Below are 18,845 nucleotides of genomic sequence, written 5' to 3'. Positions count from 1 at the left end.
GGCCAGTGGAAAAGATCAACTCTATTCTAAAATATTTTTGAGAACGATTTTAAACACTTTTGTTTTTATGGATATTTTTATATAGGCCTATTTAAGCTCTATATATGGTGATTTCGGTGAGGAGACGGGGTGGAGATGCATATACGCACAATCTTCCCCTGACTGGGATTTAAAGGGATTTTTGCGCAGATTCTGGCGTACATGGTTTTATAAATCTGAAAACTTTTGTGCGCAAGCAAAATCTAGCTTTTGTGTGTACGTAAAGTTTTAGGAAGAAAACTACGTAGAGTTTTTTATAAATGAGACCCCTGGACTCATTGCTGGCCATTTCAGAACTCTCCAGCACTTCATTTGTAACCATTTCTGAGTGCTTTTTAAAGTGTTTTCCGGGTCATTGTCCTGCTGGAAGACCCTTGATCTCTGGTGGAGACGCAGCTTTCTGACACTGGCCGCTACATTGCGCCCCAAAATTCTTTGGTAATTATTAGGTTTCATGATACCATCCGCACAGTCAAGGCATCCAGGGCCAGAAGCAGCAAAGCAATCCCAAAACATCTTTGAACCTCCACCATGTGAAGAACACCTCCGTGTTCTTTTCTTTGAAGGCCTCATTTCTTTTATGCCATGATGTCCTTTACCAAAAAGCTCTACTTTTGTCTCATCTGTCCACAGTACGGTCTCCCAGAAGCATTGTGGTTTTGTCGCATAAGTTTTGGCAAACTCCAGTCTTGCTTTTTTATGCCTTTGTGTCAGCAGTGGTGTCCTCCTGGGTCTCCTACCATAGCATCCCTTTTCATTCAGATGGCGACGGATAGTGCGGGCTGACACTGTTGTACCCTGTGTCTGCAGATCAGCTTGAATTTTTTTGGAAGTTAATCAGGGTTCTTTATCCACCATTTGATCAGTCCTTCTTTGTAATTTTTCATTAATTTTGCTCTTCTGTCCACATCCAAGGAGGTTAGCTACAGTGCCATGGGGTGTAAACCTCTTGATGATATTACGCACAGTGGACACAGGAACATTAAGATCTCTGGAGATGGACTTGTAGCCTTGAGATTGTCCATGTTTTTCCACAATTTGTTCTCTCAAATCCACAGACATCTCTTTACACTTCTTTCTTTTCTCCATGCTCAGTGTGACAAGGTTGAGTCAACTTTTCTCCATTTTAACTGGCTGCAAGTGTGATCACTTGTGATTATTGGCCACACCTGTCACTTGCCACAGTTGTGTCTAAATACAAATTACAGGAGCATCACATGCTTGAAAAGCAATTATTTCTTGCAATTTTGACAAGGTGCCAATCATTTTGTCCAGTCCATTTTCAGAGTTCTGTGTGAAATTTGATCAAGTTTGACTTTTCTTCTCTGTTTTTTGCAGTGCAAGCAAAAAACAATAAGCACGTGAATACCAAAACATTTGCAACTGGAACAATTTTCTATCGGAGGGTGCCGATATTTTTGGCCATGGCGGTATGTTAACTTATGTTAATTTAAACCACTGTAAATGTTACAAATGTATTAGTATATGCATATAAATTAATATAAACCTAGCTAAACATATTCTGTAAAACTGTGACTCTTTGTTATTTCATGTTAGCTATTGCACTGTAAACTAATGTTTACTTATGGAACCTTACTGTAAAGTTTTATCAAAAAACACAAACATGTCACAGCATGTACTGTGTGCCAAAACAGATGCATCTCATTTCGAGAGATCGGATAAAACAGTGGATCAATTCAAAACTACAGTTCTGCTGGAAAGACATCCACTCTATCCACTAGAATTGGGAATCTTCTCAACTGGAATCAGTTATACATTATACGAATGAATCAAGCAAAGGTCCAAATATTGACAGATTTTTGCTTATAATTTATTAGCAATGTGAAGAGCAGACATGGCCAGCATCACAAACACAAATGGGTTTTTGAATAACAGGCACAAAGACAAGAGAATTTCAAGAGAATTTAGAACACTGACTCAAATTAAAGGACACTTGAAGTACAACTCTTGATGCTGATGTAACTGTAATGCTAATGACCATGGTGCATTTCTCAAATTTAAATAACTTTCATAAACGTATCATTGTGTTTAATGAAACTCTTTAAATATACAAGGCATTTGACTGGTACACTTTTTCACATCACTATTTACAACTGGTCAAGACATTCATATGAACCTGTAATAAAGATTTTGATACAATTCCATTCATTTGTTTTCTTACAGATTTTCCACCATCCGACCAACACTTCAAATAAATATAAGTCGACTCTGAGGGCTCCCAATAGTGAGCACTAGTCAGGGAAGAAACTCTGACTCATCGAACACTGATGTTTTACTGTGCACGTCCATATTTTGACACCTGGACAAACATATTGGCAGGCCAAAAACAGCAATACGTTTTCTTCACCTGTCCAATGCTGATGCATGTGAGCTCTAAATTTTGGGCATTTTAAGAGATATTCAAAATGTTTGGTACAAATGGGAAAGAAGCTCATTTTTAAAACTCTGATTTCAAGATATACCATGATCACATTCTCTTCTTGTGGGGACTGCCATAGAATAAATGCACTGTTTTAACAAACAATTACATACATATATTACAGTATTATAACATTTAGTTACAATCATGTCCCGACTGCATTAATGGCAGTATTTCCAAAACATGGAAAATTGTGAGGTGTGACTGAATGACATTCTGTTTTTGAATAGCAATTTTGTTTTCGTATCTTTCTTGCAAAAAAAAAAAAAAAACTGAAGTATTGTATTTGTTCTTCAAAGAATGAACAGAAAATAAAAATAATGTAAGAGCCCCAATAACCAAATTTTACATTTATAAGACCATTGTACAAATAACTTACATAAACAATAAAAAATATAACTTACAAAAGTATAACACTCTCAATAAATAGTTCTACTATGTACACTATTATATGTCGCTAATAGACGCAAATCACTAACATACCAAAATATGGAAGCAGCAAACATTACAGGCATGAGGTACAGCAAGAAATTCTATGGTGCATACAGTAGTGTGTGTCAAACAGCCCACTGGAAACTTCATTTAACAAGCCAACAAACAGTTTCAGACCTGTACGCTTTGAGACGTCTAAAATAAAGCAAAAACGACAAGTATTTGGCGTAATTGCACTCGGAACTGGTTTGGTGTTTTGGATTGCTGATTTGCTGAAAAAGGAAACATTTCTGCAGCATTAAAAAAGAAAAAAAAAAAAGGCATTGGCTGACAGGCCTGTCAATCACAAGACCTGTCAGGAAATTGGCAAGTTATTTGATGTTCGTGCTAATTTGGCGACATGGTTGCTGATCATTTTTGCTGTCCATCTTGGCAATAAATGCTGACTATTGTTATCTTGAGTACAGTTACATAATTTCAGGTAATAGCAACTTAATACATTTGTTCTCCCAAGAATATATAACAAACAAAATCTTTATACATTATTATTATTATAATTATTGTACTCTCGTGCATCATATAGTTTTTTTTTTTTTTTTTTTTTTTTTTTTTTTCTTTGGGTGCTGTAGTTTCTTCATTATAATAATAATAATAATAATAATAAATCCTTCAACCTAACTCAAAAATGACTCAAAAAAACAAAAAAAAAAAAAAAAACATAAAAACATACAAACATACATACATACATATAATGACCCATTTAAAGTCTTAATTTTCACACGTTCAGAAACATAAATATTAAAGCCAGTTTTCCATGATCCCAAAGGTTTGTTCAGACAGGGCATATAAATCCAATAACTTGTTTCCACACGTCACATTGCTCTGCTTTTTACAATAAAACCAGACGTGACGCATATGGAACCACAATAATCATCAGTAATCACAGAGGCATATGATAGTATCATACAGTAAAAAAGGAAAATCAAACATTACTAATTCCACCACAAACACATATGCCCTCCCAAATTGTCCTGCCTAACAATAGCAGCGATTTTAAAAGTTTTGACTTTCGTTCAACGGGCTACCAAAAAAAAAGTGCAGCAACTGAGGTCATTAATACAAATACTGACTACTGGTACATAAGATTATTATTTATTACTTTTTTTTTTTTTTTTTTTTTCATTTTATCTTTTCTTTAGAAATATAAATGACTGCAACTGTGACACTACAACCACAATAAAAGAAACTACTGACTTCAGCATCTGATCATGAAGTCTTTATGCCACATACATGATGACTCAATATTAAACAAATAAAAAGAAGAAGAAAAAACAACAACACTATGGTTGACTTTCTTCCAGGTGTTGTTTCTTTTCTTTTCTTTTTTTTTTTTTTTTTTTTCTTAATCATAAATGTCATAGTTATTATACTTTAACTACCATATATCTACAATTGCACAAAGTTATGCCCATTATTAAAATATTAGGCAAAATAATCCTCAGCGCTTTAGCATGTTTTCCATGCCAATAAAACAGCCAATGTTCAAGAAGCCATTTTCTTCAGCCTTGGCCCAATCGCACTAAATTAATAAATTCCAGGAGAAGAGGACAAACCTTATTGGAAATGTTTTGTGTTTACTTTTTCTGCACAAGCGTGAAGTTTTGCACCTGGCAAACTCTTCAAAACAGGAATAACCGCAATAACATTATACTTATTTCTTAACCACGTGTCTCAATATTATGGCTTTTTTAATGAACAAGGGTACATTATATATTAGTGGGGTTAAATTCAGCTCTTCCTAAAGAGTTCAGCTACAAACCTCATGAAACACACCTAAATCAAGATCTTTAGGGCTGCAACTACAGTCTTCAAAATGATGGCGCCTCAGAAAAGGTTTGACGCACCTGATACAAACTTGGAGATTCAGACATTAGTGAGAAACTAGTCAAAACATTTTAAGGCCATACACAAGGGGAAGGTAAAAAAAAAAAAAAGTAGTTCACAGTTGGTAGCCAAATATTATACAAAAGAATGAATGAAATAAATAATATAGGCTGTTTAAGTTCATTTTTGTATGCGTTAAGGAATAGTTTACCCCAAAATAACCATTTGCTTAAATGTACTCTCTCTCAAGCCATCCAAGATGTAGACGATTTTGTTTCTTCATCAGGTTTAGAGAAATCATTCCATCACTTGCACATCAACGGATCCTCTGCAGTGAATGGGTGCCGTCAGAATGAGAGTCCAAACAGCTGATAAAAACATCACAATAATCCACATTCAATCCACTCCATTACATCAATTAACATCTTGTTACAGTTTCTGTAAAAACAAATCCATTACGTAACTTCATACCATCACTTCTGAATAAAATATGAATCCATAATCCATAACTGACTGCCTGTGTCAGACCATAATCTACAATAACGCTTTCTCTAGTTAAAAAGCCCATCCCCTCTTGTCCTTTTGCATCAAATCCACCCACATATTTGTCTTCTTTTGTAAACAGTGTTTAATCTGTGCATATTTCTCTCCTGATTCAGATGAGACGACGACTTCGCTGGAAGACTAATATTTTCTAAAAAGAGGACTTTTAGTCGAAAGTAAAGGTTTGAAAGTAAAAACATCTTAAACTGACAATAACAGTTATGGACAAAGTTAAAATGTCTTGATGGATTTGTTTCTTAAATACACGCAGCTTTTCACTTCACAAGATGCTAACTGGCTAATTGATGGACTGGAGTGGTGTGGATCACTTGTGGATTATTTTGATGTTTTTATCAGCTGTTTGGACTCTCATTCTGACGGCACCCATTCCCATTCACTGCAAAGGATCCATTGGTGAGCAAGTGACGTAATGTTATATTTCTCCAAATCTGATGAAAAACAAACTCATTGACATCTTGGATGACCTGAGAGTGAGCAATTTTCAGCACATTTTCATTTTTGGGTCCTATCTTTATTTCTTAAAGTAATGATTAAAGTGACATTTTTCTTCTCTCTTTCACTCCGATTATCATTTTGTGTATATAAAGTCATTCCGATTACTGCTAGGCAAAACTATTTTTAAGGTTTTTGGCAAAAACACATACAAGTGGTTAAAAAGTTGGCACATGTGCGGTAAGTTACCTTTAAAAATGTTTTTGACTGGCAACAGATTCGCTGAGATTAGAAAGAGTGTGTAAGAGTCCCCATTTGTCATCTCCATTCATATTACATAATCAAGGTCAATTTAATAATGCAAAGCACAAAAGAAGTACCACAGCTGTAGTCCGTAGTACTCATGCAGTCTTCTGAGGCTGATACGTTTTGTGTGAGGAACAGGCCCAAGGTTAAGTTGTTTTTAGTTCCTGAAAACCTTCCCCATCATCAGAGCTCACAAATATCTTCCATGCTAGTGGTCAGATTGAAATATGGCACCTTTGGACGTCACACCACGCTTTGATGTCATGGGTTTTGTAACCAGAGATCGGAGAATGACATGTGAGAGGTCCAGCAGATGGAAAGATTTTCTGTGAATAATCACTTTGATTTCAATCTTTTCATCACACAAGACCAGCATGGCTTCAGAAGACTTGCTTGCACTATTTTTATTATGCTTTTATTTAACTGTCATTTTATGGATATGATTTTTTCTTAAGCAACAAAAAATGAGGGTGAGTAAATGATATAGTCTTGAGTTCTCAGGTGATCATTTACGTTAAATCAAATGTTTTTGACACTGGCCTCTACATTCAGGATTTTGTGTCTATTTTGCATTCAGGACCAGATGAGTCACAACTCAGCACTGGCCCGGAGCTGTACTGGGAGGTCTTCGGTCATTGACGGTTATATTGATTAGAGGTAAGTGTTAAGGCAGACTGACGACACACTAGATCATGGCCTGCATATTCCTGTTGTCTGTTGTTTGACTAATTAGCAGCAATTGTAGCAGCAACAACAGCAGCCATGCTAAAGAAACCAATATTTATGCACGGATGCATTTTAAATAAACCTCAAATCACAATGATTTCATAACAGAACGAAAATAGTGTGCGACGGGACCTGCGACCGTTCCCCATTGCGCATTTATACTCGATAGATTTGATTTGTTTCTGGAACACTGAAATAACTGCTGATTAGTCTTTAAAAACAGCCTGTGATCATGTGATTGCTCTCCAGCCAACCGTACCATCCTTGTTTTGGGGCACAAGACAAAGGTGAGGGTGGAAACGCCACACGCCATCTTCCTGGGATGACTGAGGCCACATTCGAGACAAACTAAAACAAATCAAGCCGTCTAAACAGTTTAGCGAGTGCATTTCGGTGGAAAGTTGTTTCATTTCTTTTTCTGGCTTTGGTCAAATCAGTATGGTTTCCTCGAGATGCCTTGCTTTCATTTTTCTTCATTTTTCATTTGGAGGGGTCGTGAGCGATCTGGAGATGGCATACACATACCAGTTTGGTCCTTTGTGGGGTCTTGACATTGGGATCCTTTTCTAAACGTACTGTAAGAGATAGCAGGTAGACTCGGATTTGGAAATTATGAACAGCTATAAGAGAAGAGGTACAACTGTGAAGCAGCAGCATTTCTGGGAAGAATATCTCATCTCGTCCCAGTCGGCGCACCGGCTTGGTGGAGCGTATTTAACCAAGTGAGTGCAAGTGCTCGCCCTTTCGGTTCTCCAAGGCGTTGGGGTCCCGGCAAGCGCACTCTCTTCGGATGTCACAAGACATGGGGAACGGAATCACCTTGAAGGAGAAAAGAAACACATGTTAAAACATACAAACCAAAAAAGGTTCGGAGTACATTCTTAAAAGAAAGCTCCCACAAGAGGTTTTCACAGTGATGCTGTCGAAACGGGTGTGTCCAAACCAGTTTCTGGAAGGCCGCTGACCTGCAGAGTTTAGCTTCAACCCTAATTAAAAACACCTGAACCAGCTAATTACTAGAAACTTCCAGGCAAGTGTGTTGGAGCTGGTTAACACTGCAGGACATTGGCCCTTCAGGCACCCCTGCAAGGTTTTGGTTCCCCAAAGAACCATCCAGTGAAAAAAAAAAACAAAAAAAAACATTTGAATATTCTGAAGAACATTTTTTGCATTGTTTATGGGATGGAAAGGTTCATGGATGTTAATGGTTCTTCATGGAACCATTAATGCCAACAAAGGTCTTTTAGTTTTAAAGGATTAGTTCCCCCAAAAATGAAAATTCTGTCATTAAATACTCTCACCCTCATGTCGTAGCTTCATACTGTAACATTACGGTTAAACCACTGATGGACTATTTTAACGATGTCCTTACTATCTTTCTGGGCCTTGAACGTGGCAGTTGCATTGCAGTCTATGCAGGGTCAGAAAGCTCTCAGATTTCATCAAAAATATCTGTATTTGTGTTCCGAAGGTTTGGAACGAAATGAGGTTGAGTAATTAATAACAGAATTTTCATTTTCGGTAAACTATCCCTTTAAGAGTGTACTGACAGCTTGCATCATTGGTCAAGATGTCTGGACCTGGCAATGACTTTGCCAAATTTTACAAGCCCCTTGGAGGGATTGAAAATAGAATTTGAATGTTGTTTGGCACTTGACGTCACAATTGAATGCTGGCAGTGCGTCACTGACACCAGCTGCTGCAATGTGGCCTCCCTTGGGACAGGCCTCAGCTGCTTTTGAGGAAAAAATGCATCTCCAGTCGCTCAAAACTAGGACCATATGTGCAGTTCACATTTCCACATTCATGTAACCATTTGTCTTAGCCTCAGCGGCCGAACAGACTGATTCGCTCGTGACGTGAATTCACATGCAAATTTATCTTGGTACGCAACAAAGCCAGTTCTCTAATTCATATCATCGATTATGGAGTAATATCCTGCCTTTTTGTACCTGAAACAGATGAGGGTTTGAGTCAAGGCCACAGCGGAAGCACTTACATATCAAATATAGCTGCGGAGACATTCGCAGGCTGATTCCCTTGAACAGTGCAAACACTTTACACGTTCATAATGTGATTAGGCAATTAAACTTTAGCTTGTGAAAACAATGAATTGTGACTAAATTAATGTGATTATGGTCCTAATTGTAAGTTTTAAGTTACTAATGTAAGGGAAATCAACACTGTTGATTATCCCACTTATTCCATTTGCAAATTTATAGACATGTTAAAACTAGTATTGCTCTTTGCAGCACAATATTTGACTGAATGGGTAAAAATGACGTTATTTTAGTCTGTTACGGCATATTATCTCTAGTGTTCTGCCTGCATCAAATCAGACACAGAGATGAAATAGTGCGGTAACATCACATTTATTTGAATGAATTATAGCATTTATTTCAATAAATTATTGATTGCTCGAGAATGAGAAGGAGAGAGATGACAGTTGTGTGTGTTACCTGCATGCTGCACGTCTCTCTCTACAAACAACTAATTAATTCAAAAACAGCGGTTATCCTACACAGTTTTGCTTCTAAAACAAATGTAAGGATGTACAGATATGTTTTTTTTTTTTTTTTTTTTTTTTTCTGGCTAACAAGAAAAAAAAACTGATGAAGAAAAGCTTTTTGTAGTGTGAGAGTGCAGTTCTCCAGACGGAAATGGCATGTATTACCAAGTAATGAAAACAAAACATGTTTGTGTGAGCAGCACTTAGTCTCTCCAGAGCCACTTACCTGTAAAGCTTTTACAAGCATGAACCGGACACATATCAAAACCAGCCGTCATTGCCCTGCATGCCATTTCCTGTCCAACCATGTGCCTTCTCTCTCATTTGAACGCATTCATTTTTTTGGATTTTGCTAACCTTACTTAAAAAAAAAAAAAAAAAAAAGAAAAAAAAAGAAAGAAAACACCCTGATGTACTTTACTGACCAGACTGGCTTCCCATACTGACCAGCTGACAAGAGGTCCAAAGCCCTCTAAAACCATCAAACAGACCAACCTAACCAGTTCTTTAAGACCGGGACGCCAACTAAGGCTGTTTCAAATGTTTTTCAACTGTTTTTTTGTGCGACTGCCCCAAAGAAGGTGCACACTTCCATTTTTTTTTTCCTCTAGGACTTTACATAACTTCTTTCTCTCCCATCTCACGACATGCAAACTTTCACAGTTCTCATTCAGCACCCCTCTCCTTATCTCACCATCGGACTAAGATGTGGGTGGCAAATCTGACATGGTTTCCTCTGCCCTTGACCCTTAGGGTGGCGGGACCAGCTGCCACATCTGGGGCTCATCGATGGTGGCTGGGAATGTCAGCATGGGGCAGAGGCCAGTCCAGAACACACACACATACACACACGTTCCCTGACACACCATGTACGTCATGGCGCACGACCCCCCACCACTGCAGAGTGCGTGCATGTGTCAGATTGCAGTTGAAGGAAAATAGTATCGGGGGCTGGGGATCGGGGCACAGACGGAGCGCTTCAAAACACAGCACAGCGTAATGCCGGTCTGCGCCGAGGCTCAGTCGTATACGTCACGTAACATTTGTAAGACAGTGATTTACTATACAACGTTAATTTGTTTTGCTCCTGTTATCTTTAAAGGTATTTCTCTAATAAGAGGTTCATTTGGTTTGCACTGTAAACTCAAGTTCAATACACTCTGAGTAAATACGCTTTGTTAAGCAATTTCTAAAAATATAATAATGGGCTGTTATTTAATAAATGTGTTCTAGAAGTTCTCTGAATGCAAGAACAAATTCTGATCCACTGCATTAGTTTAAAATATGGCCTAAACCTGAATTTCTAAGAATAAACTGTGTTCCTTTTGAAAGAATGCAAAATGCACAATGCAAAAATGAACTGGGTGCAACAGATTCACCAGCAGGAACTTTAAACATAACCGTGAACCAGTTAACAGTGCTGATTCTTGTACTTTTTAGATCGGTCTTACGGCCTTGCAATTAATACAGCAGCTCATATTGTAATAGTCAAAATAAACATTCTGATAATTACCTGGGAAATTACACCACGTAATTTGGTGGACCACAAAACCAGTCATAAGGGTCAAATAAATAAGCTTTCCATTGATGTATGGTTTGTTAGGAAAGAACAATATTTGGCTGAGATACAACTATTTGAAAATCTGGAATCTGAGGGTGCTGAAAAATCTAAATATTGAGAAAATTGCCTTTAAAGTTCTTCAAATGAAGTTCTTAGCAATGCATATTACTAATCAAAAATAGGTTTTGATATATTTACGGTGGGAAATGTACAAATATCTTTATGGAACTTGATCTTTACTTAATAGCCTAATAATTTTTGGCATAAAAGAAAATTTGATCATTTTGACCCATACAATTTTTGGCTATTGCTACAAATAAACCTGTGTTAGTTAAGATTGGTTTTGTGGTCCAGGGTCATATCTGTGATTTGCAGCTGACTGCAGTTGCAACATAGCACATTAACAAGGAATTCAGTCATGTGCGGGACGGGTATTTTTCAGCAGTTTGATAAGTGGATCAGAATCCAATCAGAAGCTATTCATTTTATAACACTTTTTTTGTTTAATCACAATATGGTTAACAACTCTTTTCAGCTAATGCTAATCATCAAATGCATTGGGATTTTTGTATATTTTATAAGAAGCGACGTCATGGCAATCACTAAATGCTTTTGTACTGTTAAATTATATGCACTGCAAAAAGTGATTTTCTTACTAGTATTGTTTTGTGTGTCAGAAATAAATAAACAAATGCATTTTCAGTTTCAAATATGTTTTTTTTTCTTACTCAATTGGCAGATTTTTTCTTGTTTTAGGAAAACTTAAACGCACTTAATTTTTAATCATTTTTGAAAAAGCAGTCTGGTGCCACTTTGCTTCAAGTAAATGTGTCTTGATTTAAGAATGTTTAGACATTTGCACTTATAAACACAACAAAAATACTGAGGAAGAAAATCACTTTGTAATACACACACACAAGCAATCGTTTAGTTAAATGATCTGTGACCACATAGTTTTCATTAATATTTTAAGTTGCTGCTTAGCTTGACAAATAGACTTCAGTTAGGCTAATGAACAATACAACTTGCCAGAGAAATTGTTTATTCTGATTATTAATATTGGTCAAGCTGATGTACAGTAGTAATATTTACAACACGCTCTCCTTCAGTCCAGAGTGCACTCGTGCGCTCAGGCCATTAAACCTGTGGAAAGTGGAGTCTCGAGAGGCACAGCCGTCAGTCTCAGCCTCGATAGGGAAAACCTTGTTGTGAAAGTCTCTAAAACCTCTCTCACCCTCATTTTTGCTGCAGAAACAGCAATCTTGCCCCAATCTTGCACGGTTGGCACTTCATTGCCACTTTTCCCTAAAACAGCCAAGATTAAAGGAAAGAATTTGGAAAACTGAAAAGCTCATTTGGAGATGTGGTTTCATAGCCATAAACTTTGCAAGGCAAAACCAACATGCGTTGATAATTACGTCTTATAAAAAGGTAAGAGACACACATTTGCAACCGCCACGACTGCGGGTCGGCCCCCGGAGGAGTTTCCCCCTTTACATTTATTACCTTGGCACGGTATTGGGTGTTGGGAATGCAAACAAGAACCTACTGAATTCGGGTTGTCCCTCATTTATCCTAAAAGGCCACTGAGACTCTGAATTTGGAGGTTTGATTATTTTAATGACAAGGGTTGTGTTATGTAAATGCAAGAGATGTCTTTTACATACAGAGGGGTCTAAAGATTGCATTGAATGTCTGTGATCTGCTTATTAAAACATTAGGACTTGGGAAAATAGTGAAGATTTTAACAAATGTATATGTTTACTTATGATCTAAATCATGCTGGAATCTTGTTTTTTTTTTCTTTTCACATAAATTTTCACTCACTTTTAAAATATGGGTGAAATATAGTTTAGATCATTTGTAAATAAAAGGCTTCGTTATCTACAAAAACAAATGTTTTGATCCAAAACACTTTTAGATTTTTTTAAGAGTCTTTAAGATGTGACTGTAAAACTGGCCTTTTCTACTTCTTTTCATTAAACTTTAAAGCTCTAAATTATACAGTACAGTACCCATACAACATACAACTGATGGTCCAAAAACAAATGACTGAAGTGCATTCCCTCTGGGAATTTATAATCAGTAGTAGTAGTAGTAGTAGTAGTAGTAGTAGTAGTAGTAGTAGTATTTTCCTGAGATTTGGAGAAGAATTACATTTCTATACCTGTGTACACATGATTTAACAATCCAGTACCAAGTCCAGACCAAATCACGACAATAGCCAAAATGAAAAAGATGCACAACAATCTACATGCCAGTGTTTAATGTCTAGGGGTTTGTTGAAACCTCTAACACTCCATTTGATCAAAAGTGAGGTGAAACCGATTGGTTAACATTTTAAGGTTAAGTCTTTCTAAATCACCAACCTTGAGAGCTTAAAATAATCAAAAACTTCACTTTAGACTTTAAAACCTCCCATTCTCTGCCAAAAAAAAAAAAAAAAAGGTCTCTTGTAAAGGAAAACCGAAGTCTCTCGCTTTCTTTGCCCTAATATACCCACTGGCCTCCCTCCTCATGCCAACAGCTTGTAGTGATTAGTAAAGCATCCTGCAGTGACCTGAGATGCAGTTTGACTCGCACCTTCAAAGTCCCTGACAGGAATAATACACAGCCAGTCATCCAAAACATCTTAATTCGCAAACCTTTCAGAGAACATGACGAGAGCCGGGATAAAGTGAGCAAGACAGGGTGAGATAAGGAAGGGAAACAAACACACAGCAAGCAGCAGGGAAGTGCCTTGGTTTCCTTTGCCTTGGGGTCATCATGGCCAAAGAGAGGATCACCCAAAGAGAGACAGACCTCGTTGCAGGCATTACTGGCAATGCTTTGCTTTTGTGTGCTTTGCCATATTGTCAAGAACATGGACAAGAGTCTGGCTGAGTCAACAATAACACATAAGACAAAAGATTTATTCTGTATTTGTCTTTTTTTTAATGTCCTTTTGTTTGTTTATTAGTAGAGTTAGGAAAGACGCCTAGCCATGAAGACCAAAAATCAGTATCATACAATGAAATGTCATTGAATGAAAAGAGCCAGGTGAAGAGTCTCAAAGTAAACAAACAAGCAAATATCTAAATGTTTTGGAAGACAAGAGGAAGTAAATGAACAGATTCTGGAGTATCGCTTGTGTTCCTCACGACAGCGCCAGTGTAGTCCAATTCATGAAGAAATGACTCATTTTTACTCGTTTCTGGTTTTAATCATTTTAATGAATCCTTCACTGAATGAAGTCACTGAATCAGTCAGGAGTGTGTTTACCGAAATCACTGTTAGCCAACTATTGTTGTAAGTTCTGTTGTTTAGAACAGTCCAGCATTTCAGAGTGTGTATGCACATACAGTAAATGCTTAAGGGAACCCTGGGCTATGATGTAAGGCCAAACCTGCGATGAATCAATCATCAGATAAAATGACAAAAATCAAAAAACGTGATGTAGTCCTCAGATGCCATGTTCGTTAAAGCAACTTTTTCAGAGGCCTTACGTTGAGAAAGCTGTTGACTGAATGAACTGCATATACTGTATAGGCCGCAAATGAAAAAAAAAAACAAAAACACCTGCAAACTAAAAAAAAAAACCTGCACCTGCAAATTAAGAAAACATCTTCATCAGTTTGACAACTCGTGTGCTGCAAATACTCACAACATGACCAAATATAGAAATTATTTGCAGAACTTTTGTACTTGGTTGTGTTGCGAGTATTTGCAGCATTTCTGTATTTACTTGTGTTGTGAGTACTTGCAGCGTGTTTCCGTATTTGTTTGTGATGCAAGCATTTGCAGCGTTTCTGTATTTGGTTGTGTTGCGAGTATTTGCAGTGCGTTTCCATATTTGTTTGTGTTGCGAGTATTTTCAGCGTGTTTCTGTATTTGGTTGTGTTGCGAGTATTTGCAGCACTTTTCTGTATTTGGATGTGTTATGAGCATTTGCAGCGTTTCTGTATTTCGTTGTGTCGCGAGTATTTGCAGCACGTTTCTGTATTTGGTTGTGTTGCGAGTATTTTCAGCGTGTTTCTGTATTTGGTTGTGTTACGAGTATTTGCAGCACTTTTCTGTATTTGGATGTGTTATGAGTATCTGCAGCGTTTCTGTATTTGTGTTGCGAGTATTTGCTGTGCGTTTTTGTATTAGGTTGTGTTGTGATGTTTTAATTATTACACATGGTGTATACGTAGATTAGACATCAGATCAAATATCTGGGTAACTTCTCTACTGTAGCACCGATTTAAAATAACAATGCAAATTGCTGCAATATTCAACCAGCTGTTGGCTAAATAAACCAGCTACTGGCTAAATGAAAACTTACTCTGTACACAGAGCTGTCAATGCCTTTCTAATGAAATTCTTCTAAACGTCAGATCGTGTTGCTGCTCTACTGTGATTTTCTGTATGTAACAACTTTTGGACAAACACATCCCCACATGGTCTTGCCATTTTCAGTTGCTCTTGAACATTTCAGGTTTCTCCTCACAACCCAGAAGAAATCGTCATCTGTTCTTGGGTTAAATGAAAATCAGCTGGTGAGGTTATAAAAGTTCTTTGTGGGGATGACTAGGAGCACGTTTCAAGGGACAACAAACAGTCACATACTATCTCAAGTGATTATCTCATCAAAATACTCCGGGAATGGCGCAGAGAAGTTAAGTGCAATTTGAAATCAGAGGCTCATAACAAAGCAGACCGCCGCTTATCTGTGCGCTAATGCGTAAACTCCATTGATCTGCACTTGTGTTTGTGGGCATGGCTAGGAAATGTATGAATGAGTTTGGGAATTTGAAAAGATGAAGATAAAGTGGTGCAAACATAGGACACATTGGGAACAAAATGGATGTGGTGATACTCCTGGAGCCAACAGTCAGATGACCTACAGCAGAACTCGTCCAACTCCAGCAATCCATCAGTCTCAATGTGATTTCCTTTAGAGTCATTTTCTACAGCTCTTCCCTAAACCCTGGCTATTTCCAGAGGCAGGACGTCTTGCAAAACCCTGCTGATATATTTGCTTCAAGGACTGCCAGGACGTTGAACATGGCTCGGGATTGTGGATGATTCTCATATCAGTTGCTGCTCGGGGAGCCAACTTTCCCAACATCAGACACAGACTAAATCATTTGAGTACAGAATACTGTTCTCCAAAGGTTATAAGTGGCCATTTTGGCCAATTGATCTATTTTCATCTTTTCCAAAGTCTGAGCTTGCCACTTGATTATCTAAAATAAGGAATATTTACAAAAATGTTTCTGAAAAAACTGTCTAATAAAAGACATGCATGAAATCATGGGAGACAAACTAAAAACTATCTTTAGCTACATAAAGCAAACTGATACCTTCACAAAGCAATGCCACACAACCAGAAAGCTCTTGCTCATCAAAAGATGACTTTATCTCATTCCATCCCGCTGTCAATTGCCTGCCAACTGTGTGACATACTATCAGGAGGAAGGAGGCACCAGCAATCTGGCTTATGGTTGCAGAACAATTTAACCTTCTATCAACACTGGCACATGGTCAACTCCCGCTAAGATCCCTGTCTGCTCAATGACGTAGGCTGCACATTGTGAAATTCCCAAAAAGCATCCTCTTGTAGACTGGATTTAATGAATCACTGCCGTTCATACCCTCACACTCTGAGCATATGCCAAATATTTAAGACGATGACAGTGCAAGACAAGGAGAAAGCCAAGAGACAGCTCAGAGCTGCCTGGAAAGAAAAGTAACTGCTAAGTCTGCTAAGTAACCTCATGGATGGGCACACGAGTTGATAAGGCACAAAGCTGGCAAGGCAAAGGAAATGAGCCTGGATGAAGGGTGAATCTGAGAGTAAGGATAACAATAACTGACAAACCTTCCACTTTTTCTCACAGACAAAATTCACTTTTAGAATGGACAATGCACTTTGGTGTCAATGAACACTTACTAATGCAAATTTATTACAGTAAATGCATTTGAATGTCATAGTTTTATAGAAACCAAATTAACTAAATTTTCATAATGGTAATTTTCTACAATGGTCCTCACTCAGTCTCACTGTCAGAATATTTACTTTTTTTTTTTGCTTTAAAAACACATTTACATTTACGTCTTACCGTTGTTAATGAATGTAAATTTACATCTGCCCCCCAAATCAAGCTTAAAATATTTAACATTATTAATAACTGCACTTATTTATGAAATACAATAATTAGAATAATAATTTATGATCATTATTTTATGATTGCTACTGCACCTGAAATTTTAGTCCGGAGCCCTGTTTGAACAGAAAGTGAAATGATGCAGCATCACAGCCAATTCCAAGATGGTTGATATTTAATATACAGCTGTGTGGATTTGAAACCAGAAACCAGGCAATTAAAATTTGCTGTCGGTTGTTGTGGCTGGCTCCATTATTTTAAATATTAAATGAATGTGTGTTGTCACTTTATAAGAACAGGAAAAATCCAATCCAATGCTTGGATGTTGTCTGTCACCTGCTAGATACTACAAGTGAGGAAGGATGACGTATAAACTGACTGATCAAACTGACTGATTTTATGTTGTTTACAAATGGTTTAGGAGCAGGTTTAACTGAATTAACTGAAAAAGTGTAGATTCAAAAAACTGCAATTCAACTGCAATGCAACTGCAGTCCATGACAGAATGTGCAAATAACGGAAAAAACAATGTGGAAAATGAAAATGTGAAAAAGTGTATAAAACAAAACACTGAATAGCTTTTAAAGATTGCATGCCACTTGCCTGGCAGACGTGGGTAAATCCAGGGATTAGTTTCTCAGAAGTGGTCAACGCAACAACCTGATACTTTGTAAACACAACTTTGTTTCCAGGCATACTGATAAATACCTGTGTATCCTGAGTCCAAGAAATTACGTAAATGCAGCCAATCAGATTAGAGCTTGCCAGAAAGCATTTGCCATTCTTGTGTGCAGTAAGAGTCAGACGGTCAGTCGTAACATCTAGCATCTCAGGCTTGTCAGTGACTTTCATCTCTAAATTTAGTCAATCTTGGTAAGGTTTTGAATTTAGACATAAACAATGGGCACACGAAACGTATAACTGAAAAGAAACGTTGCAGACGTGTACGGTACCTTCTTAGTCTTGACAGTGGAATGGCAGCAGTCACCTCCATCGTAGTTGCAGTAGGCTCTGTTGTTGATGGCGTCACAGTAATTGTCACCCATGAAAGGCTGAGACAAAAACACAGAGAGAAACTCAGAGCACCACTAACATGAGAAATGGAGAGACATTGATCTACTGTATGTGATGAACACAGCTGTTTGCCAACCCAAACATATTCATTGCTTTATTGCTTCTAGGCTTATGTGTCTTCTCCAAAACCCACCATTTTGAAGTATTAAAATACTTGTTCATTAAAAAATGGTTATTATTGAATCCACAAGGTTTATTTAAGGTGTATAAACATCTTGGGTTACTCATGGTGTAACCTACACTAACATAATGTTTAAGTGGTACAGAGTTTCAAAAATAAACCGCAAGGAACAGATGTACAGTCTGTTTGATGGGTTGTATTGTATATCATTCAGCCAATATGAACAACTGAAAATAGGATTCTTAAAAGTGCTCTAAATGACTTGCAGTGGAGTTCATATGATAGGTCTGATTGAGCAACAGACAAATGTATGTTGCTATTCACCAAAATTGTTGACATTTGACATTGTATGATTACCAGTGAACAAACAGTGACCATTTTTAGTCTGTTTCTCATATAACTCTATCTTATAGTTGTATATTTATATATTGTGCTCTGGGTTAGTAAATGATGATGAAACTGTATATATATATTTTTTTTTTTTTTTTTTTTTTTTTTTTCCAAACTAAAGCAGTGCATCCTATTGAGGATACTGTCCTTCTATTCTTCACAATCTCATTTCAATCCATGTCAAATAAGTCTAGAATGTCATACTAAAGCATAGTTGAAATTAATTTGTGACTGAA

At 37.3% G+C, this 18,845-nt stretch overlaps 1 protein-coding gene across 2 annotated transcripts in view; it reads right to left on the bottom strand.

Annotated features, from left to right (window-relative positions):
- Positions 1–6,895: 6,895 nt before the first annotated feature.
- pappaa (pregnancy-associated plasma protein A, pappalysin 1a) overlaps positions 6,896–18,845 on the bottom strand; it is an 88,595-nt gene continuing 76,645 nt past the window's right edge. For both annotated transcript variants that reach the window (XM_051110579.1, XM_051110580.1), the window contains 2 exons: positions 17,978–18,076; positions 6,896–7,642 (listed from right to left, as the gene is read on the bottom strand). In XM_051110579.1, coding sequence (XP_050966536.1) covers positions 7,538–7,642; positions 17,978–18,076 — 204 coding nt within the window. In that variant the 3' untranslated portion in view covers positions 6,896–7,537. The remainder of the gene's footprint in view (positions 7,643–17,977; positions 18,077–18,845) is intronic.

Source organism: Labeo rohita, chromosome 5 (genome assembly GCF_022985175.1).
Source record: "Labeo rohita strain BAU-BD-2019 chromosome 5, IGBB_LRoh.1.0, whole genome shotgun sequence".
Lineage (NCBI taxonomy): Eukaryota > Metazoa > Chordata > Actinopteri > Cypriniformes > Cyprinidae > Labeo > Labeo rohita.
This window is presented reverse-complemented; position numbering and strand designations above follow the sequence as displayed.